This window comes from Alosa pseudoharengus, unplaced genomic scaffold (assembly GCF_046254945.1).
Source record: "Alosa pseudoharengus isolate Yale_2024_CS ecotype anadromous, Long Island Sound unplaced genomic scaffold, YU_APseudo_1.1 YU_APseudo_1.1_scf_4, whole genome shotgun sequence".
Taxonomy (NCBI): domain Eukaryota; kingdom Metazoa; phylum Chordata; class Actinopteri; order Clupeiformes; family Clupeidae; genus Alosa; species Alosa pseudoharengus.
The window spans coordinates 32,623,239-32,648,276 of NW_027468774.1; the positions used below are offsets into that span (position 1 = coordinate 32,623,239).

The 25,038-nt window shown below is 40.4% G+C and overlaps 1 protein-coding gene across 1 annotated transcript; it reads left to right on the forward strand.

Moving 5' to 3' along the window:
- The first annotated feature begins 22,057 nt into the window (after positions 1 to 22,057).
- On the forward strand, positions 22,058 to 25,038 carry LOC143103194 (modulator of macroautophagy TMEM150B-like). The gene is made up of 4 exons (XM_076267010.1): positions 22,058 to 22,311; positions 22,642 to 22,701; positions 23,329 to 23,396; positions 24,195 to 25,038. Exons 1-4 carry the CDS (start codon positions 22,247 to 22,249, stop codon positions 24,416 to 24,418), a joined length of 417 nt encoding a protein of 138 aa, XP_076123125.1. The 5' UTR covers positions 22,058 to 22,246; the 3' UTR covers positions 24,419 to 25,038.

The window sequence follows — 25,038 nt, forward strand, 5'->3', positions numbered from 1 at the left end:
TACAAGCAGAACTAAACTATGTTTGGGGGAAATATTAGATTCCCACTTTTACAGCCTATAGGCCTTAGGTCTATTCGAGAGATGCGCTAAAGCACAGCCAGCAGGTATGGTGCGTAATGGAGATTCCAAAGCGCTCTTATTTGGTCAAAACCAAGGACAGTGATCGAGGATAGGTACGTCCGTCCTTTTTACAATGCAACAAACTATTTAAAGAGCATCAAGCTATTCAAATCTCTATTATGTAAGCACAAATAATATAACAGTATATTAGTCAGTCATTTTTATTAGGTTAAACAGTGATTTGATAAAGTTTTTTTTAAGGCCCACCCACAATTGGTCTGGCTCATCCAAAACTGGAATCCTGGCGCCGTGCCTGACCAACACTTCTGATTTTAATACTGAGGTATAAACCAGTCTAAGAGGCTATGACCACACTTGTTTGAATGAGGCTCTAGAGAGAGTGCGCAACACACAGACCCACCATAAGAAGGAAAAGCGCTCCTCGGTAGTATGCACCACGATCCATAGCAAACATAGCGCACAGATCAAGGGAGCCATAAAAAAGCATTGGCATGTCTTAAGCAGTGATCCTGTATGTCGTGCCCTCTTTCCTAACTCACCTTTATTCGCTCATTACAGGGCCAGAAATATGAGGGATTTTTTGGTCAGAGCAGACAATTACAGCGGTAGTCATATGGAGCGCTTGAGCAGAAGCACAGGCTTCCATCCTTGCCGTAGTCCTACGTGCGCTGCTTGCCAGAACAGGTCCGGTAAGACCACTACATTTGTGTGTTCTACTACAGGAAAAAGTTATACAATCAAACAGTTCACTACTTGCTCTACTAGTAATGTAGTCTATTTAATCACATGTCCATGTAACAAACAATACGTAGGAAAAACTAATAGAAAAATAAAAACACGCATCATTGAACACAATAGCGCTATTAGACGGCGCTTTAGTCTCTTCAGGAAGAAGAGATGCTGGTGAGCCTTCTTGGTACACTGTATTCCCCAACAGTGTTCTAAACTCAATACAATTGCAGAGCTGTACTCAAAGCTGCCATATTGTTCAAGCACCACAAAAGTTTTAAGTCAAACTAAACTTGTTTCCCAGTTATTGATTATTTTGACAAGATTAGCTCTTATATGAGTAGGCTAGAACTGACCCCCAAACTAATTTCTTTCAAGAGTGGATTGAAATTACGTCTGACGTAATAAAGACGTGCAACTTCATTGGTTAGGTTCATATCAGCATGGCAAATAACCTAACCAATAGCCTGGCGGGCCATTCTATATCATTGACATGCATGGAGGTATTATATATAACTGGAGAGAGTGACTAAGTCCCGCCCTCCATACAAATGAATGGTGGAGGCTAGGCTAGTAAATCCGGCCAATTCATAGTCAACGCCATCTTGAACACTGGGGTTCGGATCCAGCGCCAGTCGACTCTGACCATGCGCCAGTTACAAAGCTGGAAATGACGCATGGACCAACGTCGATTTTTATTGGATATTCTGTAAAAAGAGTGTCATCCTCCAGTAAGAGGGTGGCGATAATGCACATAAAGTCCTTGCCTCATAACAAGAAGAAGAAAAAGTTGCTCGGGAACGCGCATGGAGTCCGAGTGGAGTCGCCCTGAAGCGCAACTTAATTTCATTGGATAACACAGCGGCTCTAACTAGGAGCGGTCTGCTTGCTGTCCTGCTGCAAATATGCATTCGAACTTGACGTGAAATATCCGTAGTCGAACTATAAATAAACTATTCTGTTTTTAGTGCCAAGTGTAGCGCATTTTTACAGTCTATGATTAGTTTGTTTTTTATTTTATTGTTTGCCATCTCATAGCGGGTGCTCTAAACGTATTCTAGCGTTGGCCCATGACCAAATCAAGCCTATAATAGCCAGTAGCCACAATAATGACTGGAGCCAGAGCCCTCAATAGCCACCCTGTTTTGAAAATAATATTGAAGATAGTATTGAAGATAACGCACAAAACGGTCAGCCTGAGCGGACAATTACGTCCCCAACTCATCTAAAATGTGGAGTCTTTACTTTGAGTTGTACACCGCACAACCGTAAAGTAACGGTTAAAGAGAATATTGTCTGCGGACTCAGCAAAAAACAGTTTACTTACGCATCCACGACGTCCAATCTTTGCGCTCACCTGTGGAGTTACCATCCAAATGAAGCAGCGGTGTCAGAGGCACAGTAGACGGCCAGAGCATCGCCAGGCGTCCAACATCGTATGATTGCATTTCCGTAAATCCTAAATTATGTCCAGGGTCTGCTATTTACTTAGGCTGCAAAGCACAAGTATTTATTTGAGGTATGCTTATTCGAGGCAGACCTTTATTTCTTACATTGTACGTTATTGTGAGACATGCGTTTTGTTTGGAGCGGCATACCAGGCTATCAAACGCAGACGATTTTCGGCTTTGGTATGGGATTTAATTTACTTTTTGACTTTTATTATATAGTTAAATGTTGAGGCTGATGGGCATTTAAATATAGAGGGTATTTGATGATCACTGTAAAGTTTCGTGTAGTTGAAAAAGTGTTGGAATTTCCAGCTGTTTGCGAGACAAGGCCATTTTCATTCATTGAACGTGCGCTGTGCTCTAATGGAATCCTTATTGCATAGAGAAGTAGCCTAAATTGAGTTTTTTTTTTTTTTTTAATTATGCATGGTTTACTTTTTATTAAATTCGTAGGCTGGAATGCCTCGCGGCAATAATTGTGTTTAAATGTAGTAGCCTAGTGCTTCAGCCTCTGGCAAGCTCCAAAGGGGGCGGCTAGGTTGAGAGCAACGTGTTGGATGGTGTAACGAGACAAGGTCTTTATGCCGCTGTTCATATGTTTAGGCTACGTTTGTTCGGGACAAACAACAACGAAACAAGATCAATACAATTTTCTTTATTTGTTTATTTGTCATATGATGGATAAACAACCATAATATGCACGTCTTCTCATAGGATCCTCAAGAAATACGCACTGAATAACGTTTGGCTGTAGCCGCCGGATAGGTACCCGCCCACCAACATGTACGCGCATGAGAGCTCGTGCCCAACACGGATTTTCGTGCATGGCGCTGGTTCCAAATGCTCCATGCAGCGCCATATTTGAAAATGGCGTATGCTAACATGCCGAAGCTAATCTGCACGCTCTTGACCCCCTGGTTGACATGTATAGTCTGGCATCGAATCATTCACCTCGCTTAATCCAAGGGGCGGGCAGAGAATTGTCTTTCAAACTGCCTAGGCATGCAATAGGCCAGCGCTACGACCATATCCGTATCCGGTCGGCAAAACGGCAAATACATCCTTCTTCGAAAGGAATGACTTAAGTGCATTGTGTTGATCTACTTTCAAAGAAAAGCACAAGTCCAACTCCAAAGTTGACGCCAACGCCGATTCAAACAACCGCTCTTCGTTTGCCATAGCCACCTTCCTTGTTGTTCACCATCGCAGGATGTCGTTATCCTGTTAAGCCCGCCTTAAGACTCTCTAACGAAATAGAGCGCTGTGATTGGCCGTCATCCACGGTGTTAAGCCAATAGAAATTCCTATGGTTCGATACTAGACGTACAAGCTGAGCAAATTAATTTGCCGCCGCTAGGGTGCGTCTAGATATCTAGGCTACCTAACCAACACAAACCAACATAAACCAATAAAAAAAAATCGTAAATCCCAATGAATGGTGAATGAACTAGTCTAAAATCGGTTGTGGCAGTTGTAAGTTGATACACTTTGACATCGTAGGCCTAAGACTAATTGTTTGCAAGGACTGCTGCCCGGATAGGCAGGCAAGCTGCAAGCAATCAGTGAGATGATCCATCAATCATCATCAGGCTGCAAAGTACACTCCACTCCACTCCACCTCGGGTGTACTTTGGAGTGGGTAAGACTGTCTTTAGTGGCAGGCTAGCACATACCGTTGACTTGCGCTAGCCTAGCACCTGCGAACTCTGCAATTACAAGGACTGGATGAAACGTGTTGAAAACGGTCTCCACTGATGAATATCACACTTGCTTACTTGGAAATGAGGTCTTATGTCCAAAATCCTGAACCACCCCTTTAATGTGTACTTTGTTTATTTATTTGTGTACCGTCTTCCAGCGGGCAGACCTAAAGTGTAGGTTATGTAAGAGAGACCTTTTGCGGGCTAGCTGCATGTTTTAGCGAGTTAACTAAAGTTTGTTGTCTGAGCTGTCAGCCAGCCAGCCTGTTGTTGCACTACTTTAGTGACAAACAGTATGGTTTAGCATTACCAAAGATCCTTTATCATCCGTTTCTGGTGTGGCCTACTTTGGCCGCGCATGTTAGACACCAAAGCAACGTTTCAAGTTGGAAATCAAACACATGACACGCACAAACAGGCAGCACTTTTAAACATTTTTGCCTACCATAAGCTGCCATAAGCTATGGTTCGCATTAGCTGATAGATGTAATGCAAACACTGCAGGGTATTTCTTCAACTATGATACTTTTCTTGTCCTTGGAAGAAATAAGAAAGACTAAAAAATATTTACTACTTTTTTGTTTTTGGTGGTGGAAATAACGTGGTGGAAATGGCATTGCCCTAAAAACACAGTTTATTTGCTTCATAGTAGGCCTACTAAAGAATCTAGTAGAAAAAAACATCAGAATTACATAACTTAAGGCAGAGACGCATTTTTTGGTTTTAAATCTTTCAGTAATGCTTTTAAATTTGTCTATGTATGTCATTGTCATCTCCACCACAGTTTGTCATTTCCATCACAACACATATTTTAAGTTAACTCATTGAGTGCCTTTCTTTCCCATGCGTTGAGTGCCAAAAACGTAATATTACGTTTTTAGCTTTTTTTTAAATTACGAAACTAGACACTCTAACACACCTTATATGTGATTTTGGGAACTCTGTGATTAATGGAAATGAAATATATGACGATCGAAAACTCATGAAAACGCACAATCTGGACATTTTATCTGGACATTTTATCGGTTGCCGCTTTGGGTCGAATCAGTGACGCATGCACGTCAGGTCAAAACCAGGCAATTTTCGTGGGTCTAGGTGGCAGTCTCGCCCATAGACAGTAAAAGAAATGGACGAACAGACTCCGTCGTTTTCAATGGGAGGGCACTGAGTCAAATAGAACGATTTTTCAGTTGGTCCCCCCAGTACTGCGCAGACTCACACTTAACTTCGTGACGTTAGCCATCGAACTGAATCTTGTAACTCATATGATAGATACACAGAAATTCTTCTTACACTTCCTTCGCCTTCAAAGTCATCAAAGTTAAACATTTATTTATGTATTATTATTTATATCATCCTCACCAAGTCGAGTTAATGTTGAAGCTACCATAGCCTACATGATCATCTTCAAAAACAGTCATGCTAAAACAAAACAAAGTTTTAGCCTTGAAGCTAATCTTTTTTCCACTTTTCCGACCTACGGTCAATCCATCGAAAACCTCTGAAATGATTAGTGCCCTTTTTAAAAAAATTAGGTTTACTTTTTTATTATTATTAGGTTCCCTCTGTGTAATGCTTTACCTTAACATACGGTCGTGTATGCTAGGTTTTGCTTATGAGTTACCGTCATAGGCAAGGTGGACTGAGCTTCTTATCCAAACAATACGGTTATCTCCCTACGGCGCGAAAGAGAGATTACGTCAAAGCTAGCTTCCCTCCAACCGAACAAGCTAACCGTTCTTCTTACGGGTAACCAACGTTACGGACGAGCTAGTGGAGTCTGTTTAGCCTTTGTAGTGTTTATGTGGATTACACAGAAGCTACAATATCGGCACAGGATATATGTTATATGAAGTTATGGTATTTCAAAAAAATCTTACAATGAATGGACTTCTACGGGAGTTAGCAGAGAGGTGGTCCCTCCAGCCTACGTCGATTCTTCTACTTCCGGGAATTCGCCTGCCCCCTTGGTCTCGCCAGGTCTCGCTCAGAGATATACGGCTCTGGTCTCGCTGATCACTTCCCGGAAAGTTTACACAAGTAATGGCGGCCTTACATTGTACGATTTTGGTCTGTTTTCACAGTCGGACAGAAATCATGGGAGTTGTACTGGAATCGCGGCGCGCTCCCGTCAACTAGATCGTTTAGTGTAAGGTGCCAATCTTAGCGGTTTTAAGTCAGTCGGAGTCAGTCCTTTTCTAGTTTTGCCGTTACGACAATATTAAACATGTTTGATATTATCACAAGTCTTTCTAGTCGTGGCTCATGCAAATACTGACGTGAACTATAAAAAACAATAGTGACCTCTCTTCAACACCAAACAGGAAGGGGCAAAGTAGGCGACAGCTGTAGCCTATATGATTATTTGTTATTCTTATAATATTTGTCATTTCTTATACATATTTAGTCGGCTCTTCCACGTGTAGGAACAACTCTATATCGGTTAGGGATGTCATGCATGAAACAATGCTGCAGAAACACGAAAATATGGCTTTGAATTTAGTAGGATATCATTTCAGTTCCTGTTGATATCTATTGCTAACCTGGCCCTAGCCAGATGAATGTCGTTCCGCTAGCTCCACTCATCCATCTGGAACCGATCCATTGAAATGTCGTTTCAGAAGGCTGGACCTAATCAAAAAATGCTTGCATATTATTGAATAAGCCACTTGTCCGTCATCTATTGACGTGCTACTTCAACCACTCTCATCGAAGCCAACCCGTGACGCTGATAACAGTCTCACAGTCGCTTCTACGCTATGTCACATCTATGAAACTCCCGCCCTGCGTCCTGATTGGCTAAACCATAAAGTTGGTTGGAGAAATCACTCTCAATGGAAGAGGTTCCAGATGGATGTGAGTGAAGCTAGGCGGAGCTAGCGGAACGACATTCATCTGGCTAGGGCCAGGTTAATCTATTGCACGATGGGTAATAATTTAAAGGAATCTAGTTGCAGTCTTGTAAATAGTGACCTTGCAAGATCCCCAGTCATTGCAAAATCATAGTCTGTGACTTAAAACTCTTTTACTTGTCTTTAGATGTGAGAGGGTCTGAGACTGTAGTCTTTCAAAAATCTTTTCCAAATCTTTGCAAATCTTTCCAAAGTCTGTCAGTGTAAGGAGGGCTTAAGTAACAGCAGAGCCCGTCTACGGAGAGCCTGGCCACTCCGCATTAAGTCCCATTGTACCGAATTTTGGTTGCAGTTCCATCAGAGTTCCACTGGGGGCGATTGCCATGAGTGCAGAATGAATGGGAGTCAATGGAGCTAGACGGCTAAATTTGTCTCTTTCACCTGATTGTCGTTGACAAATCTCAGATTTGATTGTAGTTTGTATAACTTCAACATGGGTTATAGGTCAAAAGTTGAACGAACGAGTACTTATGTCCTTTTGATTTCTTACAGGTTGGGTCGTTGTTGCCCATAACACGCTAGCATTGTGCTAATGAGTGACGTGATTGACACATTTTTAGAACAATTAAGTGACTTTAAAAAATATAATACTCAACCAAGTGTATTTTCTTTGCCTCCCCTTTCGAGTACAATATTCAAATTACTTGAAAACAAATTATATCCCGAGAAAAGTGGATTTTGAGGGGTACAGCTCCATAGACCTCCATGCATTCTGCACTCGTGGACGAGCGCCCTCATGTGGAACCACAGAAGGAACTGCAACCAGTTCAGAAACCGGAAGTTTTCCGAGAGTGGCAGTTCTCCCCTTATTAGACATTCTCTGGTAACAGACAACACTTCATATTTCATGAAAGACGTTATATCTCCATTTCTAGAAAAAAAAACAGCGATTTTGATGAAAACTAGCCAGCTTGGGATTTCTCAGGAACAGAGGCGTGTAGAAATACACGGTTTGCACCCAAAAGAGCTTAAATGAACACGCCACCCAAAATCAGTAATATATGTTCTTACCTTAACTTTCACGAGTTGAGTCATACCAGAGACCGTCTACGGAGAGCCCTTGCCGCTCCGTATTAAGTCCCATTGTACCGAATTTTGGATGCAGTTCCACCAGAGTTCCACTGGGGGCGATCGCCATGAGTGCAGAATGAATGGGAGTCAATGGAGCTAGACGGCTAAATTTGTCTCTTTCACCTGATTGTCGTTGACAAATCTCAGATTTCTCCCTGTTGTTTCCTATGGAGTTGTCCGAGCTGATGTCCGAGTCCCGTTGAGGCTGGACTGTCATTGGCTCATCAGCGTTCTAAGGGTGGCCCCTTCCGTTTGCCTCCATGGGACCTATCTTTCAAAAAAATTTGAACGGCAGTCTATGGCGAAAAAGAAATTATTTTCTGGTCCCGGTTGACTTGTGCCTTGAATTACCCATATGATGTTTGTCAATTTTAAAGACAATTTTTCATGTAAAGACATTTGCAGTTTGTTTCGTAACTATTGAATTACAACATTGTGAAAGATCGTAATTCCAACGACTACAAACCCATAAGTCGTGTTAGTGACGTTAGCTCATTCACAGCCACACTAGATTGTACAAGCATACCAGCAACAGGTCTTAATTGGGCTTTCCTTGCCGATGAAAATACCATGAGTCAGAGGATTAAACACATCAGGTAAGTTGTATTCGTCCATAGACTACATTACATACTGTTAAATGACATAGCAGGCAGCAAGATGCAACCGTTAACTAGCATAACGGCTCCCACACACAGCTGCGTTCCGTCAACGCATGCCAGTGGGTGTTCCCGACGGTAGCTATGCAAATGACTTGAAGTAAAACCGTAATGTGATTGGTTGGTGCCGTCCGTAGATTGGCTTGATTGGCCGGTGCCGTCTGTCGGTGCAGCAACAGCTGAACTCCTCAACGCGAGCGGCGGGAGAAACACGACGCGACGGACCCACAATTCAGTTCGGCAACGGATCACGTGAGCCCATTTAAAGTGAATGGGATGCGTCTCCAGCAACGCGATGCATGCAGTTGTGTGTGGGAGCCGTAACAGCTCTTATCGTTTCATTACGTTGGTGACGTACATCGTTCGAGACGAGAGATGTAGTCCACTGAGTGGATTCGCACAAAACCAACATAACTTTTGAAGTCTATCGAACAACAGTACTTTCTTGACGTGAAAAATTATCTTTTAAATTCACACACATCATATGTGAAATTTGTGGCACAATTCAAACTGGACCAAAAAATAATTGTTATCTCTCCATTAACTCCCGTTCATAATGTTTTGAAAGATAGGTCCCATGGACCGGAAGTAGAAGGGGCGGGACTTCACCACTCTATAGAGTGTCCCAGTGACTTCCGTTTTACTTCCGCTTCAAGCTTCCGCTATCTCTCCATTAACTCCCGTTCATATTTTTTTGAAAGATAGGTCCCTTGTAGCGGAAGTAAAACGGAAGTCACTGGGACACTCTATAGAGTGGTGAAGACCCGCCCCTTCTACTTCCCGGTCCATGGGACCTATCTTTCAAAAAAATATGAACGGGAGTTACGTCCCGTCAAGTCACGTCAAGAAAGTACTGTTGTTCGATAGACTTCAAAAGATATGTTGGTTTTGTGCGAATCCGCTCAGTGGACTACATCTCTCGTCTCGAACGATGTACGTCACCAACGTAATGAAACGATAAGATTAGCTGTTATGCTAGTTAACGGTTGCATCTTGCTGCCTGCTATGTCACTTAACAGTATCTAATGTACAGTCTATGGACGAATACAACTTACCTGATGTGTTAAATCCTCTGACTCATGGTATTTTCATCGGCAAGGAAAGCCCAATTAAGACCTGTTGCTGGTATGCTTGTACAATCTAGTGTGGCTGTGAATGAGCTAACGTCACTAACGTTAGCGCGACTGATGGGTTTGTAGTCGTTGGAATTACGATTTTTCACAATGTTGTAATTCAATAGTTACGAAACAAACTGCAAATGTCTTTACATGAATTATTGTCTTTAAAATTGACAAACATCATATGGGTAAATCAATGCACAAGTCAACCGGGACCAGAAAATAATTTATTTTTCGCCATAGACTGGCGTTCAAAATTTTTTGAAAGATAGGTCCCATGGAGGCAAACGGAAGTGGCGTCACTGGGACACTCTATCCACCACAGAGTTTAGAATCCATGCTTGATCGACCCCTCAGCCTCCCCCTCCCCTCTGAGCGAGAGAGAGGCACACACAGATGCGCTGATGGGCTATTATTTCAACCATAACTGCATAGCAAAACTTAATCCATCCATCAGCAAAGTTTTTTGACCAATTTTCAAAACCGCACCCGCCCGCCATCTGCTGTGTTTATAATGTATATGGGATGTTTTTAATGTATATGGGATGTTTTTAATGTATATGGGATGCGGCGCTGCTGACGTGAGGCTAGAAAGCTCTTGCCTGTTCTTTCTAGAAAGACTGATCCAATGCAGCAAATATATTAAAAGGCTATATTAAGTCCTACATTGGCTATGTTGTAGCCTATATCCCCAGAATATCAGCAGCAAACTCAGTCTCTGTCTCGCAAAACAGTCTCCAAATAAAACGCACATCGGCCTGTTGCCTAGCCTATTCTGTGTGCCAATATAGGCTATCGTCCAAAATGCTTGATTGCATTCTCCACATTTTTAGCTAAATTTTCATGTACCACATCAACATTTTTGTTCCGTGAATCTTTTGTAAATTGCTTTATAATAGCGTCAGGCCCTTGTCAGCAGCCTTCGGCTTGCCTCTTGCCACTATTCACTCCTTCGTCTTCAACATTCCCTGTAGAATTCTCAATATTTTTGGCCTCAATCTGTCCAGTTACATAGTCTGTCTGTTCTTAGTCTTGGATTTTGTGAAATAAATGTCTAAATAGCCTATCACCTGTTTGCTACAGCTTTGGTCTGCACGTCCTTTTAACCCTTAACCGTTCTAATTTCGTTAAAATTTTAACGATGACCAATCATCTAATATCTCAGCTGTCCAATGACTGATTTTATTTCTGAAATCTTCCCCGTAATGCTGACAACATAAGCTTCAATTTGATATGATTGGTTAAGGGGTTTATGGCGCGAAATGTTTTGGATACTTGAAGATGAGTCGTGAAAAAAACTTTTCACTTCAGTCAGTACATTTTGACATTGACTGCCAGATGCCACCTGCACTTCGTTGGAGTTTACCTCGACTGGAAACCACACAGCTGGATAAACTGAGGTAATATATGTTTTACATAGTTTCTAGTTATGGTTCATCTTAATTTGTAGTCATAAAATCATGTCATTTGACAGTAATATGCTTTCTCATCAGCGTCAACATTATGGCATAGAGGGGGCTAAGTGCATCGTCATGTAACTAGCTAGCTGCATTACTCTGAACTGCTTGCAGTATTCTCGTTTGCTTTTGATATCAGTTATTTTCATTTGACAATTTCATTTAAAAACCTGTTAGTATATAACCTGTAAGTAAGTTTGTTTTCTAGTACCAATTTGCTTGTTAGGTAAGCATTATATTGGCAAGTCAGTATAGCATACCATACCAAAGCTGAATAAATCAATGGGCGCCGCGTTTCTAAGTTGCGTTCTCTTACATGAAATAAGTTGAGCGATATTTTTACTCCTCTCAATGTAGTTGTAAAAAACAAGATGTGAAATCACGGATTCTGTCAGAAATGTAGTGCTAATTAACTTATTGCCTCTCCTCGGGTTGTTACCTCGCCAGGCAGTTTGTAGTGAACTGTTTTACCTTGCTAACTTCTAAATGACAAACATCAGACGTGCTTGTCTCAACATTTTCTAAGATGGCATGACTTGATATTCTACTCTTCTCAATATGTAGTTATAGAAAACATGATGTGAAATCACATATTATGTCAGAAATGTCATTATTGCATTTCAGCAGTTAGTTACTAGGTGAAATGTAATCTGTCTTTATCTTAATGCCAGCCAGGCAATCAGATTTAGGGTAGCTAAACCCATGTGTAATAAAATGACTTTTCATACTTCTAAATATTTTTGAGTTCTTGAATGCTTCAATAGTTTAGGCTACCTCTTCTTGTGTATGTATGTGCACACACGCACGCATCTGTAGTTTTGTGATTTTATTTTTTAAATTAATAAAGGTATTGCATTTGTATGATTTTACTGTTGTTTCAGATGGAGGATGACAAGACCTACACAGACCTCCTTGCAGGCCTGAAGAGGTAGCTGACTGCTGATGAGCTTGCGCTCACAATGTTGAAGACCATGTGAGGATGGAGGAAGAAGGTATAGATTTAGGTGGCGTGCTTAGGTTGGTGTAGACTGCCACTAAAACACTGTGAAATAGACTTGTTATGTTGTTTTTTATATGTTGTTGTCCCAGGCATATGTGGTTTTACCAACCGGAACGGGTGGGAGGTTGTGCTTAGTAGGCCGTCGTATGCAAACACACAGTGCAGGGGCATGGGACGAAGAGACCCCAGAAGAGTTTCACAGTTTTCTGGGATTGATCATTGACATGGGACTTCACTTCCCTCCCTAATATCCATTGCTACTAGGGAACCAAGTCTCTGAAGGGATCAGGGAGCGTTGACCAAATGAGAAATACATATTGTGTACACTTTTTCTCCATTGACATTGCCGTTGTCAGTAGTTTCTTATTATTTCAAGTTTGGCAATGCAGAATCTGGTGTTGAACCTAGGTTTGGTAGCTACAGCCAGAAAGACTTTGGAGAAAATCTATCACAACAGCTTTCAGCCTCGCCTTCAGCTGCTCCAACTACTACTTTGTCGTCTTTTCATCAAGTACATATTCCTGTACAGCAGGAGCCAAAGAAAAATTGTTGGCTTTGTTATAAAAACAATACATAATAACACTAAAGTAGCTTGTATGGCCTGGAGTTTAGCGGTAGGTGACTTTGTTTTTTTGGTAAACAAAATTGCTGTCAGATTTGGCATTCTACAGAAGGGGATGCGTTTCGTTATGAGTCATAGGTCTTCTGTGTTTAACCTTCAGGTTCCCCACCCCACCTTTCCCTATCCTCCTCTGTGTGTGTGTGTGTGTGTGTGTGTGTGTGTGTGTGAGTTTGTGTGTATATGTGGCAGGCTTGTTCTATGTAATCCACTTTCAAATGTTTAGAACACATTGATTTTTGAGTGTTGTTGAAGTTGATTGCATTCCTAGCTTTTCATAAATAATACATTTTATAGATGTATATCATTTTCATATTACACTAATTTATATAAGGAAGTTGTATCTGTTGAATCAAATGTATTTTATGTCTCTATTCAGAATTGATCTTCAATAAATATACAGTATACTTACTTCCTGTATTACTGGTAAGGTACATGTTTTTCTTTTATATATCATTATTATTGACTGTAGCATTTGCTTATATACAAATAAATGGTTTATTCTTATGGACCAAATAAATCTAAACCATTGTGTCTGACTTCATTATTAGTTTGTATGCATACTTTTATGTTTTTGGTGAGAAAGAGAATGTGAATTCTGTCAACATTCTAAATCCCGTTTCCTGCATTTTTTTACACTGATCACTAAATTTATCATAACTTTTGAAAGGTTAATGATATTCCAATTCAGTCTTTTTTGTTAAATAGCCCACAACTTGCTGAACATGTCATACACTCTATATTTTTCTCTATGATGAAAATTAATTTTTATGTGAATGAAATTAAATTTTAACAAATTTCGGTATACATTTGGAGAGGATTTTCAAAGACTGTTCATTACTGTATCAACATTACCATATGTATTTTACATCATTTGATAGAACTGATCATTCTGATTACAATGGTATGTATATCCCATTGATGGTATGTATTATACTCAAGTAATAAGGTTTTTTGTGTAAGGAGGTCATCCAGCACCAAAAATGGAATGTTCGGCACGGGCACGAAAGGGTTAAAACAGCATCTTTTTTTCTCTCGAGCATTTAATCTGCTGCCGGCTTGTCTCTCCACGTCGTCCAAAATGCTTGATTGCATTGCATTCTCCAATTTTTAGCTAAATTTTCATGTACCAAATTTTCATGTACCACAACTTGTCAGCAGCCTTCGGCTTGCCTCTTGCCACTATTCACTCCTTCTTCCGATGTAATTTCTGAGTCATCTACAAGATGTTTACACACACACATTCACCTCAGTAAATAGAACCAACTTGACGTTGACTTCAACCTGTGCTATATCCTAGATGAGACTGCCTGGGTTATTTTGTTTCGATATCAAACACATAGTAATTGTAGCCTTCAGGGAATAGGCATTTAAAAGAGAGACAGAGAGTGATATGACTCGTATGACTTCTACAAGCTCAATAACATCCACAGCAGAAAAAGGTAAGAAAAAAAGTCGGAAAACTTAGAAGGCAAGCAAACAAGTTTGGCGGTTATAATGTGAACATGCACGTTGCACTGTTGTGCGGTGGACTTTCGGAATGAATGGAGTCGGTGTTTCTTTAATATCGAGGCGCTAGTTTGTCCGATCATGAATTGCGCTGTCTGTCTGAAAAAGACGCGCTCTCTTCCCATGCAGTCAAAATGAATGAGTCTTCAGAACAGGCTTATCATAGTGTCACCCTGACATGCCAGTGCGTAAAGTAATGTGAATGACTTGTTATTTTAAGGATTTCTTTCTTTTTGCAAAAAATTAAGTACAATAGGCATTAATTAGTAGGCCAGCAGCATGTTGAAATTATGTGCCAAATTGCGTTTTTTATTACAATGATAAAATTGTAAAAGGACGTGACTGAAGCTGAGGCAAGCCTGGCAATAGGCCTATAGGCCCGACGGTAATTGTAAAGCAATTTACAAAAGATTCACTGAACAAAAATGCTGATGTGGTACATGAAAATTTAGCTAAAAATGTGGAGAATGCAATGCAATCAAGCATTTTGGACGATAGGCTATATTGGCACACAGAATAGGCTAGGCAACAGGCCGATGTGCGTTTTATTTGGAGACTGTTTTGCGAGACAGAGACTGAGTTTGCTGCCGATATTCTGGGGATAGGCTACAACATAGCCAATGTAGGACTTTAGCCTTTTAATATATTTGCTGCATTGGATCAGTCTTTCTAGAAAGAACAGGCAAGAGGTTTCTAGCCTCACGTCAGCAGCGCCGCATCCCATATAGGCCTACATTAAAACACAGCGGATGGCGGGCGGGTGCTGTTTTGAAAATTGGTCAAAAAACTTTGCTGATGGATGGATTAAGTTTTGTTATGCAGTTATGGTTGAAATAATAGCCCATCAGCGCATCTCTAGTGTGTGTGCCTCTCTCTCACTCAGAGGGGAGGGGGAGGCTGAGGGGTCGATCAAGCATGGATTCTAAACTCTGTGGTGGATAGGATATCCATTAGGTGTTAATTAATATTACCTAGTAGCCTACTCCCAAGTGCTATTGCGCCAGACATTGTAGTTCTGTTTATTCGCTTGGAAAATCGTCACGTTTCATGTTGTGTGACCAAACATTTTTAATCAACTACTTGTGCAACTGTATTTAAGTAGGGAAAACGTGGATGTGTTTGATTAATGCCATCTTACTCTCTCTACGGCTACGGCAGAGCCCGCTAGCATAGCAACATGCTAACACATTCGCGCTGCGTGCCAGAGCGTTTGAGTGCACATACCTACGCGGGAGAGGTATGACTCAACTCGTGAAAGTTAAGGTAAGAACATATATTACTACTGATTTTGGGTGGCGTGTTCCTTTAAAGTCTCACCTTTTAAACGAGCCAAACGAGTGTTCATAGCTATAACACAGAATATGCTGTGGCTGTACAAAAATAATCAACAATGGTCTAGATTGCTGGCACTCTAGGACAAAGCTCCCGAAAACAGCTTGGCATTCAATGAGTTAAACATGTAAAAATAATACAACATACAACATTTCTGGAAAATTAATACATTTAATATTTTGGCTGATATGTGTAATATTTAATAAAATACATTTGGAACAGTAGATGTTATTTTTGCTTGAAAACACGTTTTGTTGTGTTTTGGAAACCTGTGATTGGGCAGTCGGGGCCTACTGGTTAGGGCTTCGGACTTGTAACCGGAGGGTTGCTGGTTCGAACCCCGACCAGTAGGAACGGCTGAAGTGCCCTTGAGCAAGGCACCTAACCCCTCACTGCTCCCCGAGCGTGGCTGTAGCAGACAGCTCACTGCATCAGGATTAGTGTGTGCTTCACCTCACTGTGTGTTCACTGTGTACTGAGTGTGTATTAGGGCAAGTTTCTAGAAAGAGTAGATAATTAACATGCAAAAAGATTTTTACTGAAAGATGTTAAATTTTCTAAAAATTACCAGGTCAAAGAGTACCATAGTTGAAGAATAACCCTGCAGCAATAGCATATGTCTTATATTAACGTCAATTCCAGTTTTGTTAACACGGATAGGAAGCCAAGTTGTAGCTCTGAACTTACTGACAATAGCCTAAGCATGATCAATGGCAACATCCGACTCTGATAGGCCTGCCTATACAGAGAAATGAAGAGACTGTCTGACTGACTTTTGTTCAAAAACGTGAAATAATACTGTTCATAATTTTTTTCCCCTCAGGACCAGATGGCTGTGTGACATGTTTTCAGTTCTGTGCAAGGAACCACCATCACACCATGGTAAGTGATAACTTACTTGTCCTCCATTTACTAGTGTCACAATGTAGCCAACGTGTAGCCTATATTATTATAAGTTCTAGTGATATTTTGTAAGCATTTATTTACCAATGAGAATAGCCTAGCCAGATGTTATCCCTTTGCATCTCTCCACAGGGATACACAAAGGCTAGGGTTGAGTGATGTTTTTGTATCAAAGAAGGGATGACACCTTAGACTTATTTTATGTGGCATTTTCAAAATGTGTTGGCTATGCAGGTCATGTCAAGTCAAGTCAAGTCAAGTTTATTTATATAGCGCATTTCATACACAGAGGTCATTCAATGTGCTTTTCATAATTGTGTGACACCTCTTCCGAGACACAGGCTCAGTTACTTTGCCATTATTATGACCGCCGCGCAGCGCATGTCCAAATTTCCGTCAATGATTCCCGGGACACTGAAAGACCGGGGTAGACGAAACTTGGTGGGCATGTAACCCCATATGGATAGCATGGAACCATCGTTTTTCGTTTTGATCTGTAGCCCCCCCGCTGGACTGCACCCCCCAAAAGGAGGGTAGGGCAGACACAGTTTTCTGTGAATATCTCGAGAACCGTAGGGCCTAGGAGGTCCACCTTTTTTTTGTATGTTGGTCTTAAGGGGGCATGTCAACCCATCCCATTACCACTTATTTCATGTATAGCGCCACCTAGTTAAAAATTAAAAAGCAAAAAATTAGGTGTTTTCATCACAATATCTCTGGCTGACATGGTCAAAACTGCACGAAATTGAAAGTGTAGGATCATTATGACACCCTCCGAATGCATGCCAAGTTTTGTGAACTTTCGTTCATGGGGGGCCTTACAATAAAATAATTTATGTGTACATTTAGTGACCATACACCAACAAGGATTCCCGGGACACTGAAAGACCGGGGTACACGAAACTTGGTGGGCATGTAACCCCACATGGATAGCATGGAACCGTCGTTTTTCGTTTTGATCTGTAGCCCCCCCGCTGTACTGGACCCCCCGAAAGGAGGGTAGGGCAGACACAGTTTTCTGTGAATATCTTGAGAACCGTAGGGCCTAGGATGACCAATTTTTTCCGTATGTTTGCCTCCGGGGGTCATGTTAACCCATTCCATGTGCACACATGTGCATAAACAGATACACACGCACACACATACATTCACAGTAATCATACGTATGACACATACTCACACAGTAGACATATGTACGCATGCATGCACATGCACAAACACACATACACAGGCAAACACACAAGCACGCACGCACGCACACACACACACACACATACACACACACACCCACACACATAAACATAAACGTGTACACGCACACATGCACACAATTCTTTTTCAAGAATTATGAACAGGCAAGATGGGGGTGGGGTTGTATAAAATGAATTTTACATGTGAAATCTATGAACTAATCATGATTTGGTACTTGTTGTCTAGCAGATACCAGTGAGAATTGAGTGTGGCTAATGCAATTTAGTGAGACAGTTAGAATCATATAGGTCTTTCAGCGTGATTTATTTTTGTGGAAAAAATGTGCTGGACTGGGCGGCGGTCCTATTTTGTACCGCTCTGCGGTACATCTAGTTAGTTAAATCACAGTCAGTTTTCAAGGGTCAGCCCATTACCATGCATACACCACTCACGCATTTGCTCATTCCAGACTATTAATGCACGGAACATTCATCTCACGATTTCATAGAAAGACAGAGCAGGAGGTTGCATATCAGGAGTGTGAAGGAGTTAATCCTGTATTTATGTCACCTGTACTATAGTCTTGTTTAATATATGCATAGGATTAATATTCTGCTGATTTGTCTTCCCATTACCCCACAATCCCTCTGTCTTTCTAGGAAGACGTCAATGTCAACAGCAGAAGGAAAATTACTCTGCAGGCCCTTCCCATCTTCCTGTGGGAAGATGGATTTTTTAAGACCTGGAATGTAAGTTTTTGATTAAATTGTGTGTCCTCTTTCACTCTTTCTTCTTTTTTTACTTTGTCTTCTCTATATATCTCTATTATATTCAGCCCTCTCTGATACTACCTTGCAGCCAAAAGACAACAACCACAATGATCTTCCGAGCCACCAGAATAGCAATTAAATCATACTACAGTAATTCACCAAGAATGTCATATTTGGGAATTTTCCCTGAACTTTTCATTCACTGGTATTTCATATTATATTAAATACACATGTAGTGTTTTTCATTGACTACTCTACTCATTAACTAATTACTGTCATGTTCTTCAGGCAGAAGAAATTGACCTGCCAGACTCGATGACTCCGATGCAGCTGTAGCTATTCTCACTGTCTCGGGTGATACAGACTCCCTTGTCAGGGTCCCCGCGGATCCTTAAAAAGTCTTAAATACAACTTTCGGTTTTTAAGACCTAAAAAAGTCTTAAATTGTCTGAAATGTCTTGAATTTTCAAAAGGGAGGTATTACATTTTCGTATGGGACCGCCGAGCGACTGAAATGTCTCCATCCGGTTTCGTGTATTTTTTTATCCGCAATTACATTTTGGGGGAAGCATTTGTTCTGTGCGGGTGTCATCTGCATTCTGTAGATCAAGAAGTAGAAGGCTTCTGGAGGAAGTGTAGTGGTTGCAAAGTGAAGATGTTTTTAACGTGTGCATCACTAAAGGTGTGAAAAGGGCAAGAAAAAATATGCCTGTCTCTTATCCAAATTTCAGAGGTGGACAAACTGAGTTTATTTGCGTTTAGCCTCCACTATATCCCTGAACCTAAGGGATTGACATTTTCATTAAAGCCGTTATTTTAGAGTGCATTACACCTGGTCGGCAAGATTGGGCTTGAGGAAGCTTTGGTGTTGAAGATGTTGATTGGAAGTTGTTTATTATTTTTGCCCCTGCAGAGGGGGAAAAGAATTGGCTTATTGGTTGATATGGGGGTGTGTGATTGTGATAGTAATAAGCAGAGAGTGGCATTGACTATTTCTTTTAATCTCCTGTTGCTATGTCACTTTTCAAGTACAGGCCTTTCAGCAGAAATCAGATTTCACCCGCTCAATGTGAGGCACTCAGCGGCAGCTCAACCTAAGCAGAGTGTAGGCCTAGTGGTAATTCTGTGATCACGGTAAGATGGACTGCAGTAGTGGGTTTTTTAAAAAGGCATTCAGAACATGTTTGATTCATGTCAACAGCCACAAGCGTACATGGAAGCTCTTGATCGCGCATGCCAATAACGTCTATAAAAACAATATATTTATGGAATAAAACTAGACAGGTACCTCAGATTAGCATTACTGTTTATTGTTAATCTGCAATTATCTGCAGCCAGCGGAGGGCATTTATAGCCTACAATGCACCTGGACAATATTGTGCGTCTGCCCTCCACCTTCATCAAACATGTTCTGAATGCCTTTTTTAAAAACCCACTACTGCATGGCGCAGTCCACCTTACCGTGATCACAGAACTGATAGTGTACCCACCTCTTATTTTACCACTACACCCCCTGTTTAGGTTGAGCTGCCGCTGAGTGCCTCTAATTGAGCGGGCGAAATATAATTTCTCCAGACAGGCCTGGACTTGAAAAGTGACATAGCAACAGGAGATAGAGAAAATGGTCAATGTCATTCTCTGCTTATTATTGTCACAATCACACAAACCCATATCAACCAATTAGCCAATTGTTTTTTTCCCCACGAAACAACTTCCAGTCAACATCTTCAACACCAAAGCATCTTCAACACCAAAGCATCCTCAAGCCCAAACTTGCCGACCAAAGGCGTAATGCACTCTAAAATGAATGAAAATGATGTCAATCCCTTAGCATCATAGCGTTTCATAAACCATGGAAGTGGAGACTGCTGGTCAAATTATGCCCGGTGCTTCTTTCACTTGTCTGATAATTTGCTGCGCAATTTATGAAGGAACCACGGACTGACAGAAAAAGAAAGTTTTCGCAATCAGGAGGTAATACACGTAAAGTTCATCTGTTTACATCTCTCCAGCGTGTGTTGCTGGCCTAGCCTACCCAACAGGGAAGTGAATAGCCTTGCTTGTCAGCCTTTCCCAGTACTTTGCAAACCGCATAGCAGTTTTTTCAGCAGAAATAATATTTAATAAAAATAATATGCGAGGAGGACCTGTCTCTTAATTAATAGCGGATTTCACTTTTCCCATACATTTTTGTTTAAAACAAGTCAATGGTTTTACAATGTTTCAGTCAAGCTTTGGTTGGTTTAGATACAACAGAATGTATGCAAAATGTAAAGTAGCCTAATGGATTAACTTTGATCTGCTGTGCTGCATACGGCACAATAGATGCACATAGTAAATAATATATAGTAGGCCTATTAAAATATTTAAATGGCTTTAGTCTACATTTGAAAAAAATATTGAAGATAATCCAGTCCAGTACACATGTCTTTGGCAAGTAACCTAGGCTACTACAGGCACAGGTGAGGAACAGTCAGCCTCAGCCAGTAGCACAACCAGATATGTCAGCTTCAAAAGCAACGAGTCCAGACCCTAAAATTGGCCATTTATAGCTGTGAAGGTGATTCACACACAATTAATTTTCTTTCCCCAAAAATCTATATTTGGTAACTTCTGTAGACATCCAAAATGGGATGGGTGTTAAAGTTAGTAAAAAAACATTGCATAAAACAGTGTTGTCATGTTTATCTTTTTTGGCGTGGTATAGTCTTATTTTTTCCATTTAGATGTCTTGAAAAGGTCTTAAAAGTCTTTAAATTTGCACTTAAAAATGTGCAGATACTCTGCTTGTGAAGTTTGGTCCTGCTATCCATTCTATAGTTCTTGACGGAGATATTGTTGTGTGTGATATAGCAGAGTTGACAGAGACGTTAATTTTGCTATTTGGCTTAATTTATGCACTTCATCTCGATTATCCAAAGCAATTGTCCTACACATTTAATTTCATTCAAAAAATGATAATGGGTTTGGAAGACCTGAAGCGGTTACCTCCTAGACTGCTGCTTAGCCTTGAAAATAAATTGCTGATGATGGATGAGTAAGCAGTCTGTTTTCCAAATCTCATGGTTGATACTGCCAGCATGTTAATACTCAAGCAAGCAATGGAGCTTTTCGCTTTTATTTATGTTGGCCTATTATTTTGTTATTTGAGTATTATTACCTTTGTTGAAGTGGTAAAAGGTTGTTATTTCTTTGATTTTCTGTATTAACCGCATTGTTTCAGTTCATCAACTTCCTAAAAAAATGAGTGTGAATAACTTCTAGTTTAGAGTAGTAATTACTTAAAATGTTTGTTGAAATTATTTGTTTTAATGTTGTTCATTTTCTCAAAGATTTGGAGTCTTAAGAGCTTGTCTGACTAATGTAACAATAACTTAAAACATCTATTTCTCACATTCTTTTTAATTTTATCCTTGTCCTTAAAGATTTTGAGCATTAAAAAAAGTCTAATTTTAAGTAGAAATTACTTAAAATATTTTTTAACATAGCTAAATATTTTGAGGTAATCAGTTTCATCAAATATTTTGAGTTCATTGAACCTGTTGGGGTTTACAGTGTATGGGATCACTGCATTCTTGCAGAGGTCGTAGGCAAGAACAGGCTAGTCACCGGTAGGCACTGAGGGATGACGGGCAGTAGTATCACAAGTCTTAGGATATCAAGAGCATGATGGTCATGCATGCATCTTCATGCAAATGATGCGATGTGCGCTCGCGTTGTAAATAAACTGTGTAACATGTGTTTAGAATGTGGACATGGGCACTGCTTCCTGTTGTCTTGGCAGTAGGAGGCATCGTGGGATCATGGGCAGTGTGAGTAGGCCTATTTCTTTCTATCTCTTGGCTATTCATTCTCGCAGGCTATCTCAAGTCGTAGAAAACACTTGTCTGCATATGCTTTCTGTTTCACCCAGCAAGGAAAATGGAGTAATGTTTAATTTGTTTATTTTACTCTTCCCCTTTGTTATTTAGTTAAAAGTCGTGATTATAATATTTGCTTATATTGGTTTGCTCTCTCTCTTTCTCTCCCTCTCTCTCTTTCTGTACACGTGTGAGCATGCATTGATGCATCTTTTCTAACACATTCACACTGTTAGCATATGTGATCACAACTTATGACTATCTGCAATTTTCTTATTCCAGATATGCCATTTCAGTGTCAAACAACACTGTAAATGTGACTGCCAAATTCCCTTTCATCAGGTGAGAACAGCACTGGAAATTGAAACTGGTCTTTTTGAGTTTGAGCACACCAGTGGTTCAGTATGCTAGTTGTCACATAAAAGGGAGGTGACCTGGCATAAGTTTGATATGAAACATTTTCTCACCATGCCATAGAAACATCCATGCTTGGAGTTGACAATAGCAGTTTTTAGTGGTATTGTGTAAACTTCAAATATGAGCCAGCTGAGTCACATTTTCTGCATATGTCACTTATTCTTGGCTCATTTGTACAATTATAGTGTCTTGTGGCAGTTGAGCACATAAACTCACTGAGGTCATATATCACACACTTGTAAATGATAGTCAGCTTGACTCAGGATAATTTCTGAATATGAATCCAATTCAATCATCCTACTTTTTTACATTCGTATTTAAGTATTTAAGACATGTTTTGATGTCTTTAACCTGTAGCTGTTCATATCCTGTAACTAACTTTTTAACTGTAAATTTGAAATTACAACTGGTAGCCTATCATATGTCTCTTGTGGCTAGTAAAGAGAAAGTTCAGTGTTAATTAATTTAGAAGTAAATTGTCAGACTTGGTTGATGTTAACTTCAGTATATGAGATCAGTCGTATAAACTCGTATAAATCGTTTTGCCAACAGTGAGTGTGACATCTATCAGCCTGAGAGTGCTTTGTTCTGTCTCTTCTGCATTGTGTGGACTTTACTCAGTGAGTAACTTCAGTGTGCACATTCAAAATCTGTTGCTGCCCCTGTTTTCTCTTCTCTGTATAATATGTATTTTTTACACCATAACTTGACGGATAAATTACAGGAAGAATGTTGAGTTGTAAAAGCAAATAGGTGATAGTCTGTGATACTTAGTTTTTTACTCTGTCTTATTATACGGCTCTTCACAATGCTAGTAGAACGCTCCATTGACTTGAATAGGATTTCCCAAAGTTCTAGCGGTAAGATATATCATGCAAACATATAATTACCGCTGTCAATGGCAACGGGTTTTGTGCTTCTGATACGTCTTTCATATCACTACGCAAGGACTGGAACTTCATTCAAACGTGAAAGCAGATGGTTGATCAGCTGTGTTCTAAAGAATGTTTGATTCAAGTTCAGCAGCGTGTGTTGTTGCGAACTATTTGTTTCTCAGCAAATGCCACGATGAACGGTAACAAATAGGCTAGGTTATGTAGGCTAAAGTCATATCGTGGGGAGTTTATTATTTCGTTTTGGCAAGTGGCCGTATAATAAGCGGCTGTGAAAATAAGTCCCTTCAGGGCGGAACAAGACCCTTCCGCTGCGCGTCGGGGTCCGGTTCGCCCTGTCGGGACTTATTTTCCCAGTAATGACAGGCGTTCTATACATTATCCCTTACATAATGTACTCTGGTGTTGTTTCCGTGATGAATCTGTGAAGAAGCACTGATAATAATTCTGTTGTGTTATGGTGTTAATTCTGTCATTACTCTTCAATAACTACGGTGTGGATTTTCTGATGTCTCTTTCTCTTAGTAATCTGGGTGGTGGTGATCCGGTATCAGCAGATACGTGAGCAGGGTAACCTGTGTCGCCGTGCCAACCTGGCGGCCTTGGTGCTCGGCTTCATTGCTGCCTCCGGGGTCTCCATCCTCGGCAGCTTCCCAGTACGCTCTCTCTCTCTCTCTCCCTCTCTCTCCTGTCAGGACTTTTACGGGCTTTTCCCAAATCACGGAAGAAACGTCGAGGTAGCGGAATAGTAGTAAATAATCAGGCAAGTCTTATTTAAATAAACTCCTGGTGCACTTACAAACTTTCTAATGCCTCGTTATTGGACTAAAGGTCATAGTTGTACTACTGCAGAAGTTTTGTACCATTCAGGGCATTATTCGTGGGGTAATTTACGAGATAAAAGTTGGTTCCATCACGACTGCAGAACGTAGTTTCTGACAGCGCTACATGGGAGTTAAAGGACAAAAGGGAATTTGACATGAGTATAATCATTTTGGCCTGTCTGAAAAGAGTTTAGCAGCTAATAACTAGTTGCTGGTTTGGGTATAATTGTTTAGGGAAAAAAAGTTCTGTTCTGTTGTGAGTTTGTGCAATTACCTTTTGAGAATTCCATTTTAATGAACATTGATGTTACACAAGTATTTGCTGCATTTTTAAATGTCACATATTATAAAAGTATATGTTTTATAAAAAAATATCTTTTGGATCCCCTTTGTGCATCTGCGTTTATTTTTTCCTGTTTAATCTTTATTCATTTTATATTAACACAGTTCAGATCTGCCTAAAACCTTGGCCTTTGTCTAAAATGAACGAGCTAACTACAAAATCGTCAACAAAGTTTCCTTGTGAACATCAACAAAGCAAACCT

Bases quoted from the DNA above. Each gene is read 5' to 3' on its own strand.
- LOC143103194 (XM_076267010.1), top strand. From the start codon at position 22,247: ATGTGGACATGGGCACTGCTTCCTGTTGTCTTGGCAGTAGGAGGCATC. The intron at 22,312-22,641 runs GTGAGTAGGCCT...TTCTTATTCCAG, and splicing joins ATCGTGGGATCATGGGCAGT to ATATGCCATTTCAGTGTCAA. The intron at 22,702-23,328 runs GTGAGAACAGCA...TTTTGCCAACAG, and splicing joins GCCAAATTCCCTTTCATCAG to TGAGTGTGACATCTATCAGC.